Below are 25162 nucleotides of genomic sequence, written 5' to 3'. Positions count from 1 at the left end.
GCACATAGTAAAGAGTTGTGTCGTAACTGTCCTGTGTAGACCTGCCCTAGCACAAACTAAAGGGTTAGTCAGCATTAATGTAGTCCAGTTTAGTGCACACTGCAACTCACACCCCTGTAGTCAGCAGCATGTGGCTGTGCAAACAAGCCATTTGGCTCTCTCATGTATTGAGGGCTTTAAAACTATATTTAAAAGGTGGCAAATGCTAGTAACTACATTTCAGGAAGTGGGGCTTTCAGTTTTGGAAAGCTTGGTATAAGAATATCCTGTGGGGGATATTATGTGGAAAAACATCTTCCTGTTACAAGTTGTCTTCTGAACTACCTTACCAGGAGCACTGAATTTTATTTAGGAAGTTTTAACAGGTTTACAAATCATCGCCATGTAAATATCAGAGACAAAATTATAATCATTACAGCACTGAACTTTTGTTCAGAGAAACGTTCTACATTAATACAAGCTGTCAGATCTCTCTATTTAACCAGGGGTTACCATATTCCAGAGTGAGTCTGTTTATACTACGCAGGACATATTGTTTCTGGTGATTTTATCAAACTGGGTGAAACTTCTGATTATATATATTTATCAAACCAGGCTTTTCTATCAAAAATAATATTAAAAATATTTGATAGGTGTGCTTTTTGTTGTTGTTGTTGTTTTTTGTTTTTTTGCAGGACAATGTACTATTGAACAAATAGTAACCAAATATTTAAGTATTTATTTGTTCTCTGTATATTTTTCTGGATACGTAACTGGTGAATTTATTGTTACAGAAAATTAACTCCCATATTTTAGAACTATTTCTCTAGTTTTGGTCTATTTTCCTATATGTTGTTTTCCCTAAAGTGGAAAAGACCTTCCCTTATGCCGCTCTCACAGACCCATATCACTACTGAAAAATGACAAATATTTTAGCAAAAATACTAATCAGTCAATTGGAGTCCATTGCCTCCATTTATATAAACCCAGATCAAACTGCATTCATTAAGGACAGACAAATGTTGGACAATATTTGGAGAGTAATTGAAATCAGCCATAATTCCAGATAAAAAAAAAATCCATTACATTTTTTATTACTCAATGCAAAGAAAGTGTTTGCACTGAAAATTCTCATCAAATTTACTGTCCAATTTCACTCCAAAGTCTTTTGGTTTAAACTTTTTAAGTTTAATCTTCTCCCCCATGGAATAAATATTTTGAAACATTCTTCTCTGTATGTTATTACATTTACTGTAATCTCTGTCCAATTTTTTTTTAAATCAGAGTCTGACATTTTTTCAAGAAGTATATTTATATTAGCAACTCAAACATTCTTGTTCCACTATTTCACTAAGGAAAGTAGAGTTTGTTATCATTTGTGTTTTGACCAAACATTTTTAACAGACAGGTAACTGGGTACTGTGGGGTACACGTTTAACTGTGATAAGTTGACAACAAATGAAACAAAGTGGCCTCTAAAAGGCTCAGTCCTGCAACTGCCTAACTCTGTGTATTAATGTGTACCACTAAACTATTATACAATAAGATTAGAAGGAATGGGCCCTAAACTCTACTGAACCAAATAAAGTACACAGGAGAGTGGAACTTCCTTCTGTCCTTTTCTCAGGAAGTCCCATTCCACTCGACTCTATTAAAAAAAAACAAAAAACCAAAAGACTGCAAATGCTCTCCTCAAAATCACTGAAACAGCTTTTAAAATTACAGAAATCCCCTCTACAGTTGTAATTTTAAATGTCCCTAAAAAGAAATCGTAAAGTTACTAAGCAGTACCATTAAATTATATTTTCTTCATTAAGGCATAATTGTACAATATTGGTCACCCTTTTAAAGAGATTACACTGCCAGATTTTTATTTTTTTTTTAATACTGAAGATATATTATGATCTCTATATAAACTGAGATACAAAATGAACAGCTGTAAAAACTAAGTAAAGAATTCAGCATAAAAAAAACCCCAGATACTAAATGGTACTTAATGTGGTATTAATGGGTAGAACTCCTTTCCCACCAAGCCACATCCAGCCAGTAGAACATAAGAGTACTTAATACATAATGTAGAGCTAAGGTAGAGCTGTGCACATTGATTGTTTGGTTTGTAGGCATTTCTGAAAATTTTTAAAAGACATATTTTGGTTACACAAAATGCTTTATGTAACCTGAACTGTGATTTTTGATTGAGGGTGGAGTATTTTAAGATTTTTTAAATAAAAAGGAAGGAAATTATTAGAAAAACAAAAAGTCATTTTGAATAAAAAAAATCAGAACATATCAAAACAAACCACTTCAACTTTCTGAATTTTGTTTGCTTTTTCCCATGACATGTACAAATCAGTGAAACTGACATGAATTTGAGAAATAATTTTGTATACTAAATGTTTCAGCTGAAAATTTTCACTATAATATGGTATGTGCTTACATATATGTATGTGTGTGTTCTAGTTCTTGTTAGCACAAGGCTTTCGGTTAGAAAGCACAGGAATTTTTCCACTAAAAACAATGGAATGACAGACTTTTTCCCTTCACTTTGCCCATATGTAAAAAAACCGCATGTATATGGAAAATATTTTTTATTTAAAAAAATAGATTTTCATATTATCAGGGAAACTATCAAATATATTAAACAAAGGAGACAGGAAAATCACTTTCTGGCTAATCTGTTTGTTGTTGTCTCTTCTCCCATTTTTTACTAGTGGTTTAAGGGATAGGCAATGTTATGATGCCACCTATTGGGAAGCAGAGAGGTAAAGCATTCTGAAACCTGGTCCTTGATGATATACGCCTCAGCTAGACTCTTCCCTCCAGTGGGAGAAACAGTATGCTAGATAAATAATAAAACAAGCACACAGTGGCATACCACACAGCAAGATGGAAGGTGGAATTCAGGAGAAAATGAGACTATGATAAACAAAATTACCTGTAAGTAATTTTACCTTCTCAAATATCTCTTTTCTCCCATCCTATGACAGTGCATTAAGGGACAGAGAGCAGATATAGCAAGTACTAACACCAGGAGGTGAGTTTACTTTTTAGTGCCACTAGCAAAACCCTGTTGCCAAAGGAGGCTTCCAGAGAGCGGAGAGGTTCAGTTGATAATGACATGTAAAAGGAGTAAGGAGATAACAGGTCCTTGCCTTACACACCTTGGAAACTTATGCCTCAGTGCTCACAGACTATGAAGTGGAGATTTCTCTAGCCAAATGGCATCTGTCAAGTTCGCACAAGACTTATCAACATGATTCTACACTCACAATGCAGCCTCAGTCCCACCTAGCAATGTTGTCTTTAGCTGGACCCTTGCCCTTGGTGCAACTCCCAAAACCAAAGAAATAATTTCTTCAGTTTAGAAAATTTAAGCATGAGAAAGACAGACAGACAGACATGTTCTCAAGTCTTAACATCCAACACAGGCAGATTTTCTTGACCTAGAAAGTGTATTCTGTTTGGACAGAGATGAGAAGAACAATGGGTTTGTTCAGGTGGAATTCACTATTCACCATGGCAATGAGTTCTAGAGAACAGTGAAAAGACTCTTTCCAAAATCCTTTGGAGATATGGAGGAGAGATGATGGGCACTCATTTCACTTACTCATCTGGCTGATGGTGCTGCAATAAGGACAGCCCTCTGAAAGGAAAGGAATCTTCCCTAAAGCTTGATAGGGGTTCCCCATCAGAACATGCAAAATGAGGGTCAAGTCCTACTGATGAATCACTTGATGAAAATCTTACCTGTTCTTTGAGTTCCTTTTTTAATCTCAAGACATTCTGCCATGAGCAAGACAGGGGAGTATTGCTTAGGGTGCCACATCAGGCCACAATATCTTCCATATACAAAAGTACAAAAGGCAGAAAATTTTCTGCTGTTCACCAGTCTGTCAACTCAGTGGAGAAACCTTCTTTAAGGAAATTGATCTGCTGAACTCATACACAGCCACCCTGAAACAATGCAAAATACCAATCCCCAAGATGATCTTGGAAGCAGCCATAAAAGGACTCATTTTTAGATTTTCAGGCCTGAAAACCTAGGAGCAGCCACAGAGAGAGCAAAATCACAATTGCTTTATTCTGCCTGATCTCCCTCAGCACCTGGAGCAGCAGGGAAAGCAGAGTAAAGCAGCATTCCTGTTCCCTGGCTACAACTCCATGTGAAGTATAACAAAAGAGGGCATAGGAGTTGGGGGTCCAAGCTTGCAGCCCTGCTCCGCCTCTTTACCTTTCTCTGCCTCTATAGAGCCATGAGCTCCAGAACTGGAGGTCTCCTTCTGCTCCCAATTCTGGTAAATCCTTCTCTGAGGGGTATTTCTTCTGTCCCCAGCTGCCTTCTGTGCCCCACCCTGGGAGATCCCCTTTCTGCTCCTGTTCTTTCAGGTCCTGCAGGAATTTCTGCTGCTCCAGATTCGGCCTGTTGGAGACTGTGGTGGGCAGATTCCTGCACTCCAGTCAAGAAGATGTTAAAGACATTCTTTGGACACAATCAGCCTCAACCTGGTGCATCTGTGAGGCCTGTTGCACCTGGAGAGCAGTGGGTCCTTAAAAGGGAGGATCCAAGTCCAGTTCAGGGTGGCACTCTGAGGTGAGCAGAGCTAGAACACAGAGCTCCCAGGCCCCATGGGGCAGGGGCTGCTTATCAGGGAAGATGCTGAAGAGTAGATGGACCATCTTTGTTTTGTTTTCCCTTTTAGGAACTTCAGGTAGCTCAGCTTGGGTCCTTTGGACACATGGAATTAGGAGTCCAGGCCCCCTTCGCCGAGACTACTTATCTTTTGTCTTGCAGGAAACCACAGGGTGAGCCTGGACCGTTTTATGGGGTTCAGGGCTATTTTTGTTTGAAATGCTTTATACCTTTCCAGAAGGGGACATCCTCCCTCAGACAAACAGCCAGGGGACCACACCTCAAACTCCAAACTGGCTCTACAGTGATGCCAATATCCAGGAAAGGATACCTTGGGATGAGAGAGGCACCCAACCTCATTCAAAAGGGGCTCCCTCGAGGTACAACTTGGCACAGGGCCTTCTGGTGTTTCCCTGCCCTCATGCAATTCTAACCATCCAGCTGGAGAACTCTTGTATTCCCCATGTGAACAATGCAATTTCTGCCTGCAGGTGACCCATTCCTCACTCCACCTTTATGTAGAGGAAGGAGTCGTGACATCAGACAATGGCTGGCCCTGACTGAGCAGGTGGGGTGCCTGGCCACAGGGTTTGGAAGATTGCCTTCCATCCTCTCCGTTCAATCAAAGCCATCAGACTTCTTCTGTCCTTTTCTTTTTAACCCCCTTCTTCATTCTTGTCCTGTCCTCTTGGTCCCTGCACTACAGAAACAGGCAGAAGGAGAGCAATAGTGAAAATTCCCTTTTTCCAAAGTTAGGAGGCAAAGAAAACTGTAGAAAGACACTCCAGACCTCAGCAGATTTACAGAACTCTCTGCCTCCTTGCTTCAGTAGATGTCACCATAAAACTGTCTATTACTTAAATCCACTGTCACAGGGTAAGAGGGGAAAAAATAATACATTTCTTACTTGCTCCTTTTTCCTTCTCTCTCAGAGGATCTTTCTGAATTCATTATGAATGGGTTAATGCCCCCACCAGCTATGGAATTTGGAGGTGATCCAATATTGTTGCAACTGTAGGCCTCAGGACTAAGCTCCACCCTCAAATTGGGCCAGCTGTAGAAACACTCCAGCCTTACCTTAGTGGTAAGGCAACTTGGTATAATGTATTAAATTAACCTTAAGCCAATATATGTCTAAGCCTCCCTTTAGAGAAAATTTTCAATGTATATTCTGCTCATTTACCAGACTACCAGGTTGGGTTAAATTTGGAGAGAAGGTGCTGACAGAAATAAAATAAAATTATCTGGTATGAAAATTCTCATTTGGCTACACAGCTTCTCTTCTCATTCATTACTCATGGGATGTAGCGATCGGTAAATACCTGACATAGGGAGGGAAAGGATAAGAAGAGTTTAATCATTATAGTACAGTAACTGGCAGGAATGGAAGTTCTCCCCATATAAAACAAGAGTATTATAAAATAAGGAATTGTGTCGGAACCAATCCAGTAGCCCCTTCTTACCAAAGGACGCCTCTGCAGAGGAATGGAAACTGAGGCCTGGTCTACACTAAGAATGGGGGTCGAACTAGGGTACGCAAATTCAGCTACGTGAATAGCGTAGCTGAATTCGAACTACCCTAGTTCGAACTACGTACCCGTCCAGACGCCGCGGAACCGAACTCCGCGGCTCCAAGGTCGACTCTGCTAACTCCAGCTGCCGAGGTGGAGTACCGGAGTTCGAACTAGCGCTTCCGGAGTTCGAACTATCGCGTCTAGATCAGTTCGAACCTGATCTAGATCTGTACCAACTAGATCAGACGCGATAGTTCGAACTCCGGAAAGTCGAACTCACCGCGTCGACCCGCGCGGTAAGTGTAGACTAGCCCTTACTTTGCAAATCTTCCACAGAGGAGACTCATACACTTTTCCCTCAGTGCCTAAGGGGACTGCTGTGAATTGTTTCCCAGATGTCTAGCATGCCAACTGGTGCAGAATTTTTACATCTTGCCTACAGCAACCTAGAGGCCGTTGGCCTTGGCATTTGGGAGAGAATGAGATGAACAGGGTACAACTGGTGTATGTACTCCATATGCTTGAAATATAACTTTAGAGCTCTAGGCCATTTATGCCACAACCTTCCAGGGGTTAGAACATAGTGATGGGAGAATTGTTTCCCAGGAATTGTGAAAAAGAGGAACATACTTTGAAGAGAGATTTCTGGAGCTATAAGAATAACCCTTTCCTCAAGGCAGTGTGGTTCTTGTAGGATGTGGGAACAAATTCTAAAACTTGCCTTCCAGAGGTAATGGGCACTAGAAAGACCAGCCACACGCTTGTCTAATTTGTCACTGTTGTTAAACTTGGCATCTGATACTCAAATAGAAGTTCTGATGTGCCTGGCTATAAAATGCCACTATGGCTGGTATTCATGTTTCTAAGGTGCCTGATTATAGGACGCAAACCAAACCTCCTGGAAAAACACTAGTGTAGCTGAGATCACCAGAGCTTTGGGATTATTATAATATTTGTATTACAATAAGCTACAAGAGGTTAGGGCCCTATTAGGCTGGGTATTGAACAAACACAGATGCAGCTGCTGCCCCCAAAGAGCTTTGTTTCCCCTCACACTAGAAATGTTATTTTGACTAGATCAATGAGTGAAATATCCAGACAGAACTCAACCAGGATACCAACCTGTATTAGAAGTTAGTCACAGAATCATAGAAATGTAAGGTTGGAAGGACCTCAAGAGGTCATCAAGTCCAGCCTCCTGCCCTGAGGCAGGACCATGTAAACTTAGACCATCCCTGACAGGTGTTTGCCCAACTTGTTCTTAAAAGCCTCCAGTGATGGAGATTCTATATCCCTGCCTTGGAAGCCTATTCCAGAATTTCCAAGGGAGAATGGAGGATCCATGCTGAACTACACTTCTCTTCTGATATCCAGGCGGTTAGTTCTAGGTGTTCACAGTCTGAATGAAGGAATCTCTGCTTCAAGAGCTCTGGTGTTTTCGGCAGGTACAATGTGGAGTCCTTGACTATCTAGCGAGTGCAAAGTTCCTTCTGGGCCAGTGGCGGACTAGGAGGAAAACTACTACTCTCCCTTTTCCTCTTTTCCATATCCTTTACGTAAACTCTCTTGAAAGTAGCAGATTCTTCTTTACCCAGGAACTATTTCCATTGGCATGGAGAAGCTTTGACCTTTGTTTACTTTCTGGTTTCAGAAAGGATATCAACACTCATGCCCCAATCATAAGCCAATCTCAACTAGGAAGTTGGAGACTTCCTCTGCAACTACCATAATTGCTCACTGTATGGTTTTTTACACCATATAGTTGGTACTAGTCACTGTTACGGACAGAACCTGATCCCATATGGCTATGTTTGTGGCGTTTTCTCCTTTTTGTTTTTAAAGACACACCCTGATAGAGGTGTTGAAAAACTAAAAGGATGTATACTATGAGATTTTGGAAATTTGTTTTCCAAGTATGCTTGCTGCCATAGAGAGCATGCAAAGGTCTACAGTGAAAGTTGGGTTGGCTTTCAGCATGTTGTATGTACTTACCTTACCTCCCCACAAAGAGGCATTCAGCTGTGATCTGAGGATGACACCTAATTTTACATTGCATCAAGTGCATGATTCTATTCCTCAGAAATAATTTTTGCAGGTGCATTTTGAGAAATCCACTCAGGGGCTGAAGCTGATGCATGGCACTAGGAATCCTAATCATTGGAGATAATTGGCTACTAAGGAGCCCTCAGGAAATGTTTGTTGCAATGAAATTTTGGATCTTTGCATATCTTGATCACTGTGGTAAAATTACAGCCAGAGCCATGTCTGTTTTGAGCTCCGGATGAGCAATTCTCTGCATTGTGATCAAAAGCGCCTCTGGATTTTGAAGAACTGGTGGCTATGAATCCTTTCCAGCAGCTGTTCATTTCGGAATGGGTCTGTTTCTCTGGGCACAGTACTGACTGGCATGTTGTCAGTGCATGTGTATAGGTGCATAACATGCAACCTGTGCCTTGCTGTGACTACAACCAGCCACTTATGGATCTAGGTTATGAGGGTGGATCAGAAGGAAGAATCTTGTACAGGAAATGTGAACTCTTGTACACAAATGATCTTTGTCTTTCCATAATGAGGATTTTGGTGGTTTGGAAGACAGTTTTTCTAGGTTGCTTTGTAAGTTTCTGCTCCAGATTTTCCCCTCTGCGAGGGTAACAATCCCTTCTTGGATACCAGGGCCGGCTCCAGACCCCAGCGCGCCAAGCACGCGCTTGGGGCGGCCTTTTGCCGGCAGGGCAGCAGGCGGCTCCAGCGGACCTTCCGCAGTCATGCCTGTGGGAGGTCCACCGGAGCCGTGGGACAGGTGGACCTGCCGCAGGCATGACTGCGGAGGGTCCGCTGATACCGTGGCTCGGGTGGACCTCCCGCAGGCATGCCTGCGGATGCTCCATCAGAGCCACGGAACCTCCGCAGGCACGTCTGCAGGAGGTCCCACGAGCCGCGGGACCGGCGACTGCCAGAGCGCGCCCCGCGGCACGCCGCCCTGCTTGGGGCGGCGGGATTGCTAGAGCCGCCCCTGTTGGATACCGCTGTTGTTTGTAGCCAACAACAGATTGCTATGCTGGCTTCGACAGTGAGGGCTGAGGCCTCTTTTCAAGCTCAGCTACTAGTTTCTCTGATTTTCCCCCCCCAATAGCTCTTCACCTGCAAATTTGCACAAGATATACATTTAGGATGAACAATGGCTATTTGTGGATATAACATGGCTTCCTTGCAATCGCCAAGTTAGAACCATTGCTTGTCACAAATCATACCTTGACCAAGACAGAACCCAAGATGTCCCAATCCAAGCAAGGATCACTCCTTTAGACAATGAGCTACTTATTTGCCGCACAGTAGGCTTTCCTTACTAAATACATGAAAAACCTTTGGTTTGAAAGACTATTGCTGAGACTTTGAAATTGCTGTGCTGTGTGCCACCTCTACTGTAGTCTATGAGTTTTTTTGGAAGAAAGTCCCCTTCAGGTGCCGTGATTATGTCTTTCACTGGTACAGCTACTGCTGCACCTTTAGACTCCCAAAATGTATGAAATTTCTTTGTTTATATACAAATGTGTTAGTTTAACACAGAGGTCGGCAACCTTTCAGAAGTGGTGTGCTGAGTCTTCATTTATTCACTCTAATTTAAGGTTTTGTGTGCCAGTAATACATTTTAATGTGTTTAGAAGGTCTCTTTCTATAAGTCTATAATATATAATTAAACTATTGTTGTATGTAAAGTAAATAAGGTTTTTAAAATGTTTAAGAAGCTTCATTTAAAATTAAATTAAAATGCAGAGCCCGCCAGACTGGTGGCCAGGACCCAGGCAGTGTGAGTGCCACTAAAAATCACCTCGCATGCTACCTTCGGCATGCATGCCATAGGCTGCCTATTCCTGGTTTAACATTTGGTTTAAATCAGATGTCCCCATTTGGATCTTATGATGCCCTCAAAGGAGGCATCAATGGTAAACCATGTATCTAATAAAGCTTGAAAGGGAAGACGTTTTATTAATATTAATGGGTTACTTGCAAGACACTGCTGTACTGTCCTGGAAAATTCCAGCAGGTGTTTTTTTATTTTTTTGTGATGCACGTGTAGTATTTCTTCTCCTGACTGTTTACAGGGGGAAGGTAGTACAATGTTCACTCTGGCCTGGGAACAACATAACAGAGGAGGGTACTGGTACACATACCTCAGTTGTGAAAATGTCCATGGGAGCTGAAAGGCTGTCTACCTGCTCCCCCAGGGTGGCTAGCACCCTGGTAAGTGCTGTAGGAGCAACCTAGTACCACTCAGGGCTTTCCTCAGTCAGTCAGGATCATCTGATCATGAGAAGGGAATTCTCACTTACCTCCCTGTAATCCCATGATGCAGCTTTGCGGAGAGTGAAATTGGCAAGTGCCTGCGTCTGGGCATAGACTGCCTAGTGCTCCGAAGGCCTGTGTGTGGAGCCAGCCTTGGAGCAGGGAAGAGGTGAAGAAAGGGAGGCCCCTGTCCCTGGCAGAACGAGGGCTGGCTGATGATCACAAGGCACAAATCCCATTCCACTGCTGCCTGACTCTTAGCCCCGTCCCTGGCAGAGCACGGGTCCCTGGGCTGGGAGCCAGCCAGGCACAATTCCTGAGGGAAGGTTGCACAGGAGGGATAGTCTTTTGCACATACCCAGACATGCTGCAAAGGGATGGGGGGCGGTGAGCATGGTACAGAGCCTTGCGAGATGGCATCTGTTTAGGAGAAAAGCCCCAGCAAACACACTATCAGTGGGAGAAGGTAAAGGAGAGGGGGTTAAACCCCTGATTATCACCCCACTTGCTTTTTGCCTTTTGGGACTCTCCAAGGTTTGCAGCACTTATCCTGAGTATAATGAAACTCCTCCAATTTGTAGTGGGAGGAAGGGGAGCTGGGTAGGAGCCCTGCTACTTTCCCCAAGTAGCAGAGGACCTTCTTCAGTATCTGGATCCTTTCAGGGTTTTTCTGCCTCCAGCCCAGCTCTTTTGTAGGACTTGCCCACTAAGCTGGCCAGATAGCTTTCTCCTTGTCCTTAGGTTCTCTTCCCAAAGCTCAGAAACCCCAAGTGAGCTTTTGTGCTTTGAGGTCATGACTTCACAGGGCAGGGCAGGGACCTGACATGCCAGTCTGACTCCGAGTCCCTGGCCCTGGGAACACGCAGGGCATATTTCTCTTGCTGCAGAGCCTGTAAGTGCTGCCTCACATTAGATGTAAGCCATGTGTTTGCAGGACAGCTCAGCCATGCCTGAGTGGGGACAGAAGAGGCTGGCAGGAGGGCGCTGCAGTGACAAGGTGGTTGAAACCTAATCCGGAGGAGGAGGAAACCGAAGAGGAAGATTGTAAGTCACCAATGCACAAAAATGAATAAAAATAAAAAGGTTTTAAAACAAAACAGGACAAACTGAACCATGAACTTGTTCCACTGCCAGAAGCAGAATACCTGGTGGCCTAAACTGAAGGGTGGAACTTAGTCCTGGAGGCTCCAGCAACAATAATGGACCATCTCCAGATTCCACAGGTGGAGGGCATTAACCCATGAGTAATCACTTCTAAGACAAGCTATGCAACAAAAAAGAGTGATTTACCACAGCGATATCAATATTGTCAAAAGTCTTTTCTGGTGATGAGCAAAAACAATAAACTCCCAAGTACCCAGTTCTGAAGCCCACACGAGCTGATAAGACTACCTTAAGTTGGGCTACAACTTAACACTGCATCTCTAGCAAGAGGAGGACCACACAGGGTAAAGCATGAGCAGCCTGTGCTCACCTGGAAAACTGCAGCAGTACCAGTAATCACCAAAACAGTAGAGGACAAGAAGCCCTTTTGCCATCAAAATGTGTTGGCCTGTATCTCCTCCCTCCTTCTGTGCCAAGAACCCTTCCCATTCTAGCATAACCATCTACCTTGATTGTTCTCCGAGTGCTATCCCTGGAGAAACGAGCCAGACCCACTCACCCATAAGCTGCTATTACGTCGATGCATGGCAGTTTTCCCTCTGAACTGCACAACCATCATCCTGTTGCATAGTACACTGCTTTGTGGGGGCTCTTTAAGTGAGCCCTCTTGTCAGTGGTCCCAACTTATTGCTGTGGAGGGATGTAGATCATCCCTTTTCACCAACTTCGCAAGGGGTTTGCTGTTGATGCCCCCAATCTATTCCTAAAGTCAAACTGGATAAAGCCTTGAAGGAGCACAGTCTGGCCTCTGCTCTATCAGTAGCTGCTGTATCTTTCTCTCCTCCCACTCTCCCTCTCACTCCAACCACTATAGAAGGTCCAGGTATGGGTCAATATAGTAACTCCTCATTTAACGTTGTCCCACTTAATGTTGTTTCAATGTTACGTCCCTGCTCAATTAGGGAACATGCTCGTTTAAAGTTGTGCAATGCTCCCTTATAACGTCGTTTGGCTGCCTCCTTGTAAGATTCTGCGGAAGAGCAGTGACTTTACAAGAGAGCATTGCACAAGTTCGCTTCTCCGCCTCCTCCCCAGAGCTTCTGTTTGGCGGTGCTTAGAACTTTCTGGGAGGGAGGGGGAGGAGTGGAGATGCAGCGCTTCCCTGCTCCTGCCCCTACCTCCCAGAAAGTCCTAAGCGCCGCCAAACAGAAGCACTGGGAGGGTGGGGGAGGAGGCAGAGAAGCAGAACTTGTGCAGTGCTCTCTTGTAAAGTCACTGCTCTTCCACAGAATCTTACAAGTAGGCAGCCAAACGACATTATAAGGGAATATTGCACAACTTTAAACGAGCATGTTCCCTAATTGAGCAGGGACGTAACATTGAAACAATGTTAAGTGGGACAACGTTAAATGAAGCTGCTGCTGCTGCAAAGGTGCTTCCTAGCGTCCTTGCCTGCAGCGGGCTATGCCTGTGTGGGGTAAGCCAAGGGAACTTCCCAACCACAGTACAGTACAGTACAGTAGACAGTATAATCCCTTTTGTCTGCCCCAAAATATTTCCTTGGAACCTAACCTCCTGCATTTACATTAAATCTTATGGGACAATTGGATTCATTTAACATTGTTTCACTTAAAGTTGCATTTCTCAGGAACATAACTACAACGTTAAGTGAGGAGTTACTGTATAGCTATAAACTTCTCTCTTTCCTCCCATCCTCTCTCCTTACTTCACAGTCCACCAAAGGCAAATTTCATAGATGGCCATCAGCCCACTTATCAAAATTTCATGCTGAAATTCTGAATAAAAGTACATTTCTGCACATTTTGCTTCCAAAATGAACACTGTGGGGTAAGTATAATTTCTGGAGCATGAGAATGATGGAAACAAACTCTTGGAAATCTCTATGCAAACACTGTCACTTTTACACATCTCTATGTTAAACCTCCCTCCCTGTGCAGAATATGTAAAGAAGCAAATGTAAGATAAAGCCAGTTTTTATCCTCCAACAAAATTGCTGATGGTGTCACTTACCCTAAATGAGAATTCAAGGTTTTCTCCTCCCCATACTTCCATTCCTGTGTCATAGGAGCCAAGATAGTCAAAATATTTCTTGCTGACAGCAAACAATCCACCAGCCATAGTTGGAGACCTATGCAAGAGAAAAATAATTCTGGATTAGGTATGGGGAGGGGGGGGAGGAATCTACACATACATCTACTATTTTCTTAATTGTTCTCTAGTTACAAAGTAACAATACACATCAGATAAGTATCCTAGTGATATAACACTTAAGCTTTATTTGCTAATAAAATTGTATTGGAAAAGAGTTTCTGAAATGCATTAAGAATGGACTTGAGAAAAAAATTCTGGGGAAGTAAATATAATATTAAGATAAACCAAGGTATATTTTAATGTCACCACAGGTTCCAGTTGCTTTGAAATGAATGAAAATACATGCCTCTTGCCTTCAACAAAATTGGGGCTTAATCTTGCTCCCACTGAAGTCAATGACAAAATTCTCAGACTTCAATGGATTAAGCCCCTAAGTAAATGCATTCATGACAATTTACATAGCAAAAGTAATGCAGATTTCTTTTTTAAAAGCAAAATTTTGCCAAAAGCATAATGACTGGAACTACATTAAAAAAAGAAAGAACAATTTTTTAAAAACTCTGTACTTTCAGTTTCAGTGCTGAATGCTAAGTGCTCAGTTATACAAATTCTTTTATTTCTCTTCAGCTGAAGTTAAAATTTGTAAATTTTATAAAATTTGACATTTAAAATGAAGATACAGCAAAATAATACTCACCTGATTACATCAGTTTTGGACTGTCTTCGTTTTTGCTCCTTCTCTGGGATAACATGCCAAGTGAAGACGAGTCTCCAGTCAAACCCTCCAATCTGTGGTTCCCCAGCATTTCCCAAGTACTCGAATGTATTCCATTCAATCACATCGATCACAGGACACACAACTGCTGACTCATCTTCCCCAATTCTAAATTATTTTAAGAAAGAAAAAAAAATATTTTTGTTCACACTAGCAGAAACTAGAAATGGCAGGACTAAAGAAAGGGTTTATTAATACAAAAGTAAAGTTTTTACCCCCATTTTACATATATTGGGATACAAGTAATGATCAGTTACTTACAGTAGGTGTGCTTCTTCGAGATATTGTAGTGAGTGTGGATCCCGCTGTAGGTGCATGTGTACCTTATGCACACAAGACCAGAGTTTTTTTGCTAACCGTGTCCATCAGGGCTGCACTTGGGCCCTGTGTCTCCTAGTGTGGACAATCCTTCTGTAGGTGACAGACAAGCTGTATCCTCCCTGAACTGTGGAAGTGAGGCATTTCAGCTGTATCTGTCAAGAAGTGACTGAAGTGCTGCTCTCCTGAATTTGGCATCCAACCTGGCTGCCATGTCAAGCACAGAATGTCTAACAAAAGTTAGTGGGTTGCTTCACTTAGCTGCCTTGCAGATCTCAGAGACTGGCACAAAGGGCTGGCATTAGGGGTATAGCAAGCAGGGCAATTGCCCAGGGCCGCACACCACAGGCGGCCCCATGCAGCAGGGCTTGGGCTTCAGAAATGTTGCAGAAATCCAATGTGTGAGCAGGTAAAGGAGGCAGGGTAGGGGCTCACTCCTTAGCTTCTGCCCTGGGCTCCAGCAAGTCTAACACCGTTCTGGCTGGCACATTCCTAAAGGAGAGTGCCTTGACGTTCAGTGAGAGAGCCTGACCATTATAGCAGATTTTTATTCTCTGAGATGAGACAGTTTGGTCTTTCAACGTGTCCCATTTCCTCAGGCCAGGATCAAAGCTAAGGGGTGCATCACTGGAGCTGGGGTTGGTGCTGAAGGAGTTGCTGCACTGTAGGTTGCTGCTTCTCCCCAGGCCTTGACACCCTTCATGGCTTGGTGGATTCCTCTCTGGAGACTTAGCAGTGTTTGTCCTTATGGGAGGACACTGCACTCCTTCTTGAGCTTCTGCCTCCATGTTTGGAGTGGCCTTCTCAGTACCTGACTTCAGCTGCTGCTGAGACCTGCTGGATCTTTCCTCAGCACCATCTTCTCCATGCTAGTCTTAGGCTTCACCTGCTTGCTCAGTGTGGTGCTGGATCATGCTGGCTCATCCACCAGCAGGATTCCAGAGCTCGTTTCCTTAGGGTCTGAGGAGACCTTCATGGACTGTTCCAGCAGATGGCAATTAAGCCTTGCGTTTCGTGTCTTACGCATTCTAGCAGAGGAAGACAAGCACACCAAGCATCTTCTCTGAATGTGCAGTTCCTCCAGGCAGAGAGACACCTACTGTGCCCATCCTTCAGAGGGATTAGTCCATTGCTGGATGCACAGGATTGGAAGCCCGCAGGTTTTGAGTCTGCCACGAGAAGGAGCCCTGTACAAAGATGTGTGTATGGGAGGCAGAGTCTGAATAATAGACTTGAGTCTTAATGGGTTGCATCAGTTCATGGTGGTCAAATACAGTAGATCAGAATAGCTTCAAAAACTTTAGAAAGTTTAGCCTGAGTGAAGAACTAGCAAGCAGAACAGGGGAGGGATGAAGCCACCCAGCCCTTTATATGGGCACATGCTCATATGGGAGTATGAGGATGCATACATAGGATGCATACACAGCCCTGATGGACACTGCTATTCAAAACAGCTCTATTTTCATGTACATGATGAGGTGCATGTGCACTTACAGTGGGATCCACACATAACTTGAAGAAACACTGGACATTTTTCCATCCTAAAGGAAATATTTCATAGAAATATTTTGCTGTATATTTAAAAAAAAAAAAGTAATTGCCACACAGGTATAATTACAAAAGAAAGCAGATAAACAAGCACAAAAAAAATCTGCTTTTTCTGCAAATTAAGACTGAACCAGATCACCCAAAGTATATTCAGTACACAAGTAAGAAAAACAGTTAACTTATGTTCCATCCTCAACAAAAGGGATCCAGATTCTGAGATCACCTGACTAGGCTGATTTGTATAGAGTTGTATGGAAGGCAATTCACTACATTTTCAGTAAAGAAAATCAGACTATTCATCCAAAGTCCTTCCTAAGACTGCCATCTTCTGGCTTACCTAAACTACTTACAGACTGCCTCTTCATACGTAAGGTTGTTTCTTCAATCACTTGATATTAAAATCCTGATTATTTTAATCACCTTTCCCTGCTGTTTTACATCTAATATGTCTGGAATTTACCATACATGGTCCTGTCCCAGAGGTTAAAATTTAGGGGAAACAAATCAGACAGGTTGTTTGTAACAGGTCAATTAAAAAAAATCAGTGAGTTTGGAGGAAGCTGTCAAACATGCCTAAGGAAGTTAGGAGCATGTTTCTATTGAAAGTCAATGTGATGCATGCTCCTAAACCCATTAGGGCAAGGCAGTTTTGGAAATCTCACTTGTGTTTTTTGTAAAGTTGTACTTTTTGGCCTCTTCTTCAAAGTCCATTATACTCAATGGGAGTCTTTGTATTGACTTTAAATGGGTTTGGATCATGTCCTTTAGCCTCAGCAAGAGCTGGTGCCTTTGGGAAGAATTGAATATAGTCTCCTATCTGCAATACAATCTTCGTAAAGTCTGTTGTAGGCATTGTAAATATTTGCAAGTGTAGCTCTGGCATTAGAAGGGGTCTGGGTGTGGCTTTGAGAGCAGAAAGAAGAAAAAAGATATGGCATCGTTTACAGAGCCTGAGAGAAGCTAAACTCTGCTGTGGGAATATCTATGGCTCCATTCAAACTAGGAAAAATATACAAGTGTATTTAGTAGATGTGTACTATATGGATGCAGCTGAAATAGTATTACAAATGTTTTAATGTAATGTAGATGGGGTATTCCGTGATTTGTTCTGTTAAATGAAGGCTTGGATTCTGCATCATTCTGTGATGGAGATGGCATATGTGTCAAATGACAGCTGTAAATCAAAGCATCGCTGAGTATACAGGACTCAAATTATAGTGTGTGTACACACAATCTTAAATTCTTTCCCTTTGAAAACTCTTTTGCATAGTGCCTGACCCAGCCCTCTTTATTCCATATGAATATGGAAAGAAAACTTGAAAGGCAAGTTCTTCTTTGCCCTTATTTCCAACTTGCTTATGTGTATCTTGCACTGAAATAGTGAACCTCTGTCTAGAATTGACTATCTCTAGAACTGTTCCTTGGTCCCTTACCAGGCTGACAGTGTGGTCACCAACAGAGCTGTGCGAATAAATGATTTTTTGGTTCACTGGCAGGCCAAACAATTGGGGGAAAAAATGGTTTCAGGTTGGACACTTACAGCCTTATCTATTCATAGCAAAGGGTTAGATTCACAAGGCAACTTCAATGCCAGTGGCATTCACAAAATGGCGGAGAAGTCACAGTGGTAGTGCTCCCCCTTATACTTTATAGCCTAGTGGTTAGGGCACTCACCTGGGATGTGGGAGACCCAGGTTTGATTTCCTGATCTGGAGCAGGGACTTGAGCCCAGTCTGTCCTTCCTAGGTGAATGCCCTAACCCTTGGTCTATAGCAGTGGTGGGCAACCTGCAGCCTGACAGGCTAATCCATTGGCGGGCCGTCAGTTTGTTTACATTTGCACAGTCGCCCACAGCTCCCAGTGGCCATGATTCACCATTCACGGTGGAAATTTTGAAACTCACCATTTTGACATTTCTGAATTTTATCCCCTTTTTTCCCCCCCAACAGAAATAAGCTGCCAAAATTGACACAAATTTGCAATATGTTTGGTCAACCCGAATATGCATTTTTCAGTAAAAAAAAGCTGTGGCCAAAAAACATTACCCAGTTCTAATCACAAACACCAAATTAGGTGAAAAGTTCAGGGTTCCATATAAAACATTGTCCCCTCTTCCTGGCAACAATCCTTCAATCCTTTAGGAAGAAGGAAATTGGATCTTCGAACCTCTAATTCCACTAGGCTATTAATCTGTTCTATAGAGAAACAAAATTTGCTGTTAAATAAACTGAATATTTATCATTCTGTTGCACTTCAAATAGCAAATACTTGCATTCTCTCAGAAATCATATTGTGGTAATTATTGGTAAATGACGATATTTTCATTACCTCTACAAACACGGAAATTTAACAGATGACTCTTTTTTCTCAAGTTTATAATAAAAAAAAAATGCACAATTGGTATAACTTTACCTTTCCAGTAGTGGTTCAAGCCACCCTTCATGACACTCACAGTGGCAATCAAGAAATGTCAAAACATCCCCTTTCGCAAGAGAAGCTCCCAGAAGTCGAGCTCGAACCAGTCCTTCTCTTTTATTTGCACGAATAAGACGTACCTTGCGTAAACCAGCCACATAGTTTTCCAAAGGTTTCTTTAAATGGTCTATTACAAAGAAGTTGAACAGATCACTGTAAAATTATTGTACATAGTAGGTTATAAAAAAATAGTATTTAAAGCACTGTTGTAATACACTGATAACAGTGCTGTGCGATCTGGCCTGTAGCCCTTCTCCCACTCTTGGCATGTCCCCAATACTTGGACAGGCCAAGGGAACCGGTGATGTAAAACTAGGGTGGACAAAAATCATGATTATCTTGTTAAAAATAGATTTTATTTAAATCAATTTTTAAAATTTAAAATCAGACTTTTATTTACATGTTGCTAGTTCTTAGCTTTCTTCCTTTCTTACAGCCTTTAATGGCTGAAGTGGATGATTTATACTTGTTTCTTTAAATTAGTTTTCTAATTGTTAGGAGCATTTCAAATTTTACATTTTTTTTTTTACTAAGAAGTTTCACACTTAAAATGGTCATTTATGCTATAAAAAATAAGTTATGGGCCCAATACTGTAACATTCTTATTGTGAGAACACCACAAACTCAAATACAAAATTGATAAACAAATAGCCCATATTATATTTGCAACCAGCACCTTCCAATATATTGAACTTCCACCAGTCAAGAAAATTTAAATGTTCTGCCCATGCTGTTCTCCTCCATTAGGGTTTGCAGCCTGAAGTCAATAGGATGTGTACTCTTAAATCGCACAGTGCTTTTGAAAATACCACATTTTAGGAGCCTAATCCTATTTTGAACATTTTGGCCTGTGTGTACAAAAAAATTCACAATAACTTTGTTCATGTATTTAAAGTTTAAACAGCTTTTCTTTATTAATTTTGAAACAATTTTGTTTTGAAGTGACAAAGATTTTGTGCGGTTAATAGTAAAGATTTTTAATCAAAATACAATTTAATCCTGATGCTGCAAAGTTATGCACTTGCTTAACTTAAGGACAAGCTGTCCCACTGAAATCAAGGGGGAATACTCACATGAGTACGTACTGAAGGGTTTGGAGAGTGAGGGCCTTAATTTTCAATATTTTTGGTTTTTCCAAAGCCTCAACTTGATCTAAATCAATTATTTAAAACCAACCAACCAAACAAAAGATTTAAATTATTATTTAAAATGGTTCCATCTTGTGTTAAAGCAGCTGTACCAGTTTTACACCAGTCAAAGATTTCTCTATGTGTGGGGAAAGGCTCAGTTGCAAGTTTGAGGGAGCTGGTTGCACTGCTCCCATGGAGCAAAGGGGACTTTGACAGGACCAAAAATCCTGACCTTGTATTTCCAATTGAAAGATGTACGTGTGTAGTTGGTATAAAATATTTTTTGAAAAATACACTCTTTTCAAGTGTGGTTCTGCTCTGAAGAGTGCCTATTTAAAAAAGGTACGTAACATATCTACTCCAGGCAAGACTGAGTTCTTCAGGTCAAGGACTACGTCTTTGTATGGAGTATGCATCATGCCTAGCACAATAGGGCCCCAGTACTTTGGGGGACTTCCAGGCACTATTGTAAAGAAATGCTCAGAGAATAAGAACATAAGAAAGGTCGTACTGGGTCAGACCAAAGGTCCATCTAGCCCAGTATCTGTCTACCGACAGTGGCCAATGCCAGGTGCCCCAGAGGGAGTGAACCTAACAGGCAATGATCAAGTGATCTCTCTCCTGCCATCCATCTCCACCCTCTGACAAACAGAGGCTAGGGACACCATTCTTACCCATCCTGGCTAATAGCCATTTATGGACTTAGCCACCATGAATTTATCCAGTCCCCTTTTAAATATTGTTATAGTCCTAGCCTTCACAACCTCCTCAGGTAAGGAGTTCCACAAGTTGACTGTGCGCTGCGTGAAGAAGAACTTCCTTTTATTTGTTTTAAACCTGCTGCCTATTAATTTCATTTGGGGACCCCTAGTTCTTGTATTATGGGAATAAGTAAATAACTTTTCCTTATCCACTTTCTCAACATCACTCATGATTTTATATACCTCTATCATATCCCCCCTTAGTCTTCTCTTTTCCAAGCCGAAGAGTCCTAGCCTCTTTAATCTTTCCTCATATGGGACCCTCTCTAAACCCCTAATCATTTTAGTTGCCCTTTTCTGAACCTTTTCTAGTGCTAGAATATCTTTTTTGAGGTGAGGAGACCACATCTGTACACAGTATTCGAGATGTGGGCGTACCATGGATTTATATAAGGGCAATAATATATTCTCAGTCTTATTCTCTATCCCCTTTTTAATGATTCCTAACATCCTGTTTGCTTTTTTGACCGCCTCTGCACACTGCGTGGACATCTTCAGAGAACTATCCATGATGACTCCAAGATCTTTTTCCTGACTCATTGTAGCTAAATTAGCCCCCATCATGTTGTATGTATAGTTGGGGTTATTTTTTCCAATGTGCATTACTTTACATTTATCCACATTAAATTTCATTTGCCATTTTGTTGCCCAATCACTTAGTTTTGTGAGATCTTTTTGAAGTTCTTCACAATCTGCTTTGGTCTTAACTATCTTGAGCAGTTTAGTATCATCTGCAAACTTTGCCACCTCACTGTTTACCCCTTTCTCCAGATCATTTATGAATAAATTGAATAGGATTGGTCCGAGGACTGACCCTTGGGGAACACCACTAGTTACCCCTCTCCATTCTGAGAATTTACCATTAATTCCTACCCTTTGTTCCCTGTCCTTTAACCAGTTCTCAATCCATGAAAGGACCTTCCCTTTTATCCCATGACAGCTTAATTTACGTAAGAGCCTTTGGTGAGGGACCTTGTCAAAGGCTTTCTGGAAATCTAAGTACACTATGTCCACCGGATCCCCCTTGTCCACATGTTTGTTGACCCCTTCAAAGAACTCTAATAGATTAGTAAGACACGATTTCCCTTTACAGAAACCATGTTGACTATTGCTCAACAGTTTATGTTTTTCTATGTGTCTGACAATTTTATTCTTTACTATTGTTTCAACTAATTTGCCCGGTACCGATGTTAGACTTACTGGTCTGTAATTGCCGGGATCACCCCTAGAGCCCTTTTTAAATATTGGCATTACATTAGCTAACTTCCAGTCATTGGGTACCGAAGCCGATTTAAAGGACAGGTTACAAACCTTAGTTAATAGTTCCGCAACTTCACATTTGAGTTCTTTCAGAACTCTTGGGTGAATGCCATCTGGTCCCGGTGACTTGTTAATGTTGAGTTTATCAATTAATTCCAAAACCTCCTCTAGTGACACTTCAATCTGTGACAGTTCCTCAGATTTGTCACCTACAAAAGCCAGCTCAGGTTTGGGAATCTCCCTAACATCCTCAGCCGTGAAGACTGAAGCAAAGAATCCATTTAGTTTCTCCGCAATGACTTTATCGTCTTTAAGCGCGCCTTTTGTATTTTGATCATCAAGGGGCCCCACTGGTTGTTTAGCAGGCTTCCTGCTTCTGATGTACTTAAAAAACATTTTGTTATTACCTTTGGAGTTTTTGGCTAGCTGTTCTTCAAACTCCTCTTTGGCTTTTCTTATTACACTCTTGCACTTAAGTTGGCAGTGTTTGTGTTCCTTTCTATTTGCCTCACTAGGATTTGACTTCCACCTTTTAAAGGAAGTCTTTTTATCTCTCACTGCTTCTTTTACATGGTTGTTAAGCCACGGTGGCTCTTTTTTAGTTCTTTTACTGTTTTTCTTAATTTGGGGTATACATTGAAGTTGGGCCTCTATTATGGTGTCTTTAAAAAGGGCCCATGCAACTTGCAGGGATTTCACTTTAGTCACTGTACCTTTTAACTTTTGTCTAACTAACCCCCTCATTTTTGTATAGTTCCCCCTTTTGAAATTAAATGCCACAGTGTTGGGCAGTTGAGGTGTTCTTCCCACCACAGGGATGTTGAATGCTATTGTATTATGGTCACTATTTCCAAGAGGTCCTGCTATAGTTACCTCTTGGACCAGCTCCTGCTCTCCACTCAGGATTAAATCTAGAGTTGCCTCTCCCCTTGTGGGTTCCCGTACTAGCTGCTCCATGAAGCAGTCATTTAAAGTATCGAGAAATTTTATCTCTGCATTTCGTCCTGAAGTGAAATGTTCCCAGTCAATATGGGGATAATTGAAATCCCCCACTATTATTGTGTTCTTAATTTTGATAGCCTCTCTAATTTCCCTTAGCATTTCATCATCACTATTAGTGTCCTGGTCAGGTGGTCGATAATAGATCCCTAATGTTATATTTTTACTAGAGCATGAAATTTCTATCCATAGAGACTCTATGGAACATGTGGATTCGCTTAAGATTTTTACTTCATTTGAATCTACACTTTCTTTCACATATAGTGCCACTCCTCCCCCTGCACGACCTGTTCTGTCCTTCCGATATATTTTGTACCCCAGAATGATTGTGTCCCATTGATTGCTCTCAGTCCACCAGGTTTCTGTGATGCCTATTATATCTATATCCTCCTTTATCACAAGGCACTCTAGTTCACCCATCTTATTATTTAGACTTCTGGCATTTGTGTACAAGCACTTTAAAAACTTGTCCCTGTTTATTAGCCTGCCTTTTTCTAATGTGCCAGATTCTTTTTTATGTGACTGTTTATCATCTGATCTGGCCCTTACATTATACTTTTCAGTCCTCTGCTCCTGACTATAACCTGGAGATTCTCTATCATCAGACTCTCCTCTAAGGCCTGGTCTACACTAGGACTTTAATTCGAATTTAGCAGCGTTAATTCGAATTAACCGCGCACCCGTCCACACCAGGAAGCCATTTAATTCGACCTAGAGGGCTCTTTAGTTCGAATTCGGTACTCCACCCCGACGAGGGGAGTAGCACTAAATTCGACATGGCTATGTCGAATTAGGCTAGGTGTGGATGCAAATCGAACTTAGTAGCTCCGGGAGCTATCCCACAGTGCACCACTGTGTTGACGCTCTGGACAGCAGTCCGAGCTCAGATGTTCTGATCAGCCATAAAGGAAAAGCCCCGGGAAAATTTGAATTCCTTTTCCTGTCTGGCCAGTTGGAATCTCAATTCCTGGTTGGACATCGTGGCGAGCTCAGCAGCACTGGCAGCGATGCAGAGCTCTCCAGCAGAGGAGTCCATGCAATCTCAGAGTAGAAAGAGGGCCCCAGCATGGACTGACCGGGAAGTCTTGGATCTGATCGCTGTGTGGGGCGATGAGTCTGTGCTTTCGGAGCTGCGCTCCAAAAAACGGAATGCAAAGACCTACGAGAAGGTCTCCAAAGCCATGGCACTCAGAGGATACAGCCGGGATGCAACGCAGTGCCGCGTGAAAATCAAGGACCTGAGACAAGGCTACCAAAAAATCAAAGCGGCAAACGGACGCTCCGGAGCCCAGCCCCAGACATGTCGCTTCTACGAGGCACTGCATGCCATTCTCGGTGGGTCTGCCACCACTGCCCCACCAGTGACCATGGACTCTGAGGATGGGATAGTGTCGACAGGCAGTTCCTCGGCGATGTTCGCCGATGGGGAAGATGAGGAAGGGTTTGGGGAGGACGAGGCAGGCGACAGCGGTTACAATACTGCTTTCCCCGACAGCCAGGATCTCTTCATCACCCTCACAGAGATCCCCTACCAACCCTCCCCGGCCGTTAACCCGGACTCTGAATCAGGGGAAGGATCAGTCGGTAAGTGCTATAAACATGTAAACATTTATTTTTTAACAAAACAGGAATAAAAACTATATGAAAAGAAGGTCAATGCATATAGGGATCGAACAGAAATCCTCTTGGGACAGTTCCACGAAGCTCTCGGAGAGGTACTCGAAAAGCCTCCGCAGGAGGTTCCTGGGGAGAGGTGCCTTATTGGGTGCTCCGTGGAAGCACACTCTTCCGCGCCAGGCCATCCTGAGGTATAGTGGGAGCATTGCCTCGACCAGCATGGCAGCATAGGGCCCTGGTCTGTGCAGGGATTCACGCAGCATGCGCTCTCTGTTTCTCCTGGAGACCCTCCTCAGGGTGATCTCGCTCAGCGACTGCTGCATCTAATTAGGGGAATTACTTTAATGTTACTATTGTGAATGCTTGACTTTTCCTTTGCATAACAATGACCGTCGTTTAACAGCCACGTGTTGGAGGCTGCAGAGGAAAAGCATACAGGGATCTTTCCCGGGGACAGCCGCGAGGGGCTGGAACAGGGTCAGACTTTATGCTTTCCAGATTGCCTGCAGCAGGAGGGCACTGCTATCCATTAACTGTTAAGCAGCCTAAAGTTTACGGCTTACCAGGCCTGGCTGCTACACGGATTCTGCTGTCCTGCCCCGCTTGTCCGATCTCCAGTGCAAGACCCCAGGCAATGAAAGCGAATGCTGAAAATT

General features: G+C 42.5%; 1 protein-coding gene across 1 annotated transcript in view; it reads right to left on the bottom strand.

Annotated features, from left to right (window-relative positions):
* Nucleotides 1-25162, bottom strand: part of GALNT12 (polypeptide N-acetylgalactosaminyltransferase 12) — a 101362-nt gene that overhangs the window by 41149 nt on the left and 35051 nt on the right. Inside the window, exons 3-5 of the mRNA XM_045008033.1 lie at nucleotides 18677-18866; nucleotides 14321-14506; nucleotides 13543-13660 (exon numbers count right to left, since the gene is read on the bottom strand). Coding sequence (XP_044863968.1) covers nucleotides 13543-13660; nucleotides 14321-14506; nucleotides 18677-18866 — 494 coding nt within the window. The remainder of the gene's footprint in view (nucleotides 1-13542; nucleotides 13661-14320; nucleotides 14507-18676; nucleotides 18867-25162) is intronic.

Source organism: Mauremys mutica, chromosome 2, assembly GCF_020497125.1.
Source record: "Mauremys mutica isolate MM-2020 ecotype Southern chromosome 2, ASM2049712v1, whole genome shotgun sequence".
Taxonomy (NCBI): Eukaryota; Metazoa; Chordata; order Testudines; family Geoemydidae; genus Mauremys; species Mauremys mutica.
Note: the sequence above shows the minus strand (reverse complement) of the source record. Positions and strands in the feature narration are given on the sequence as shown.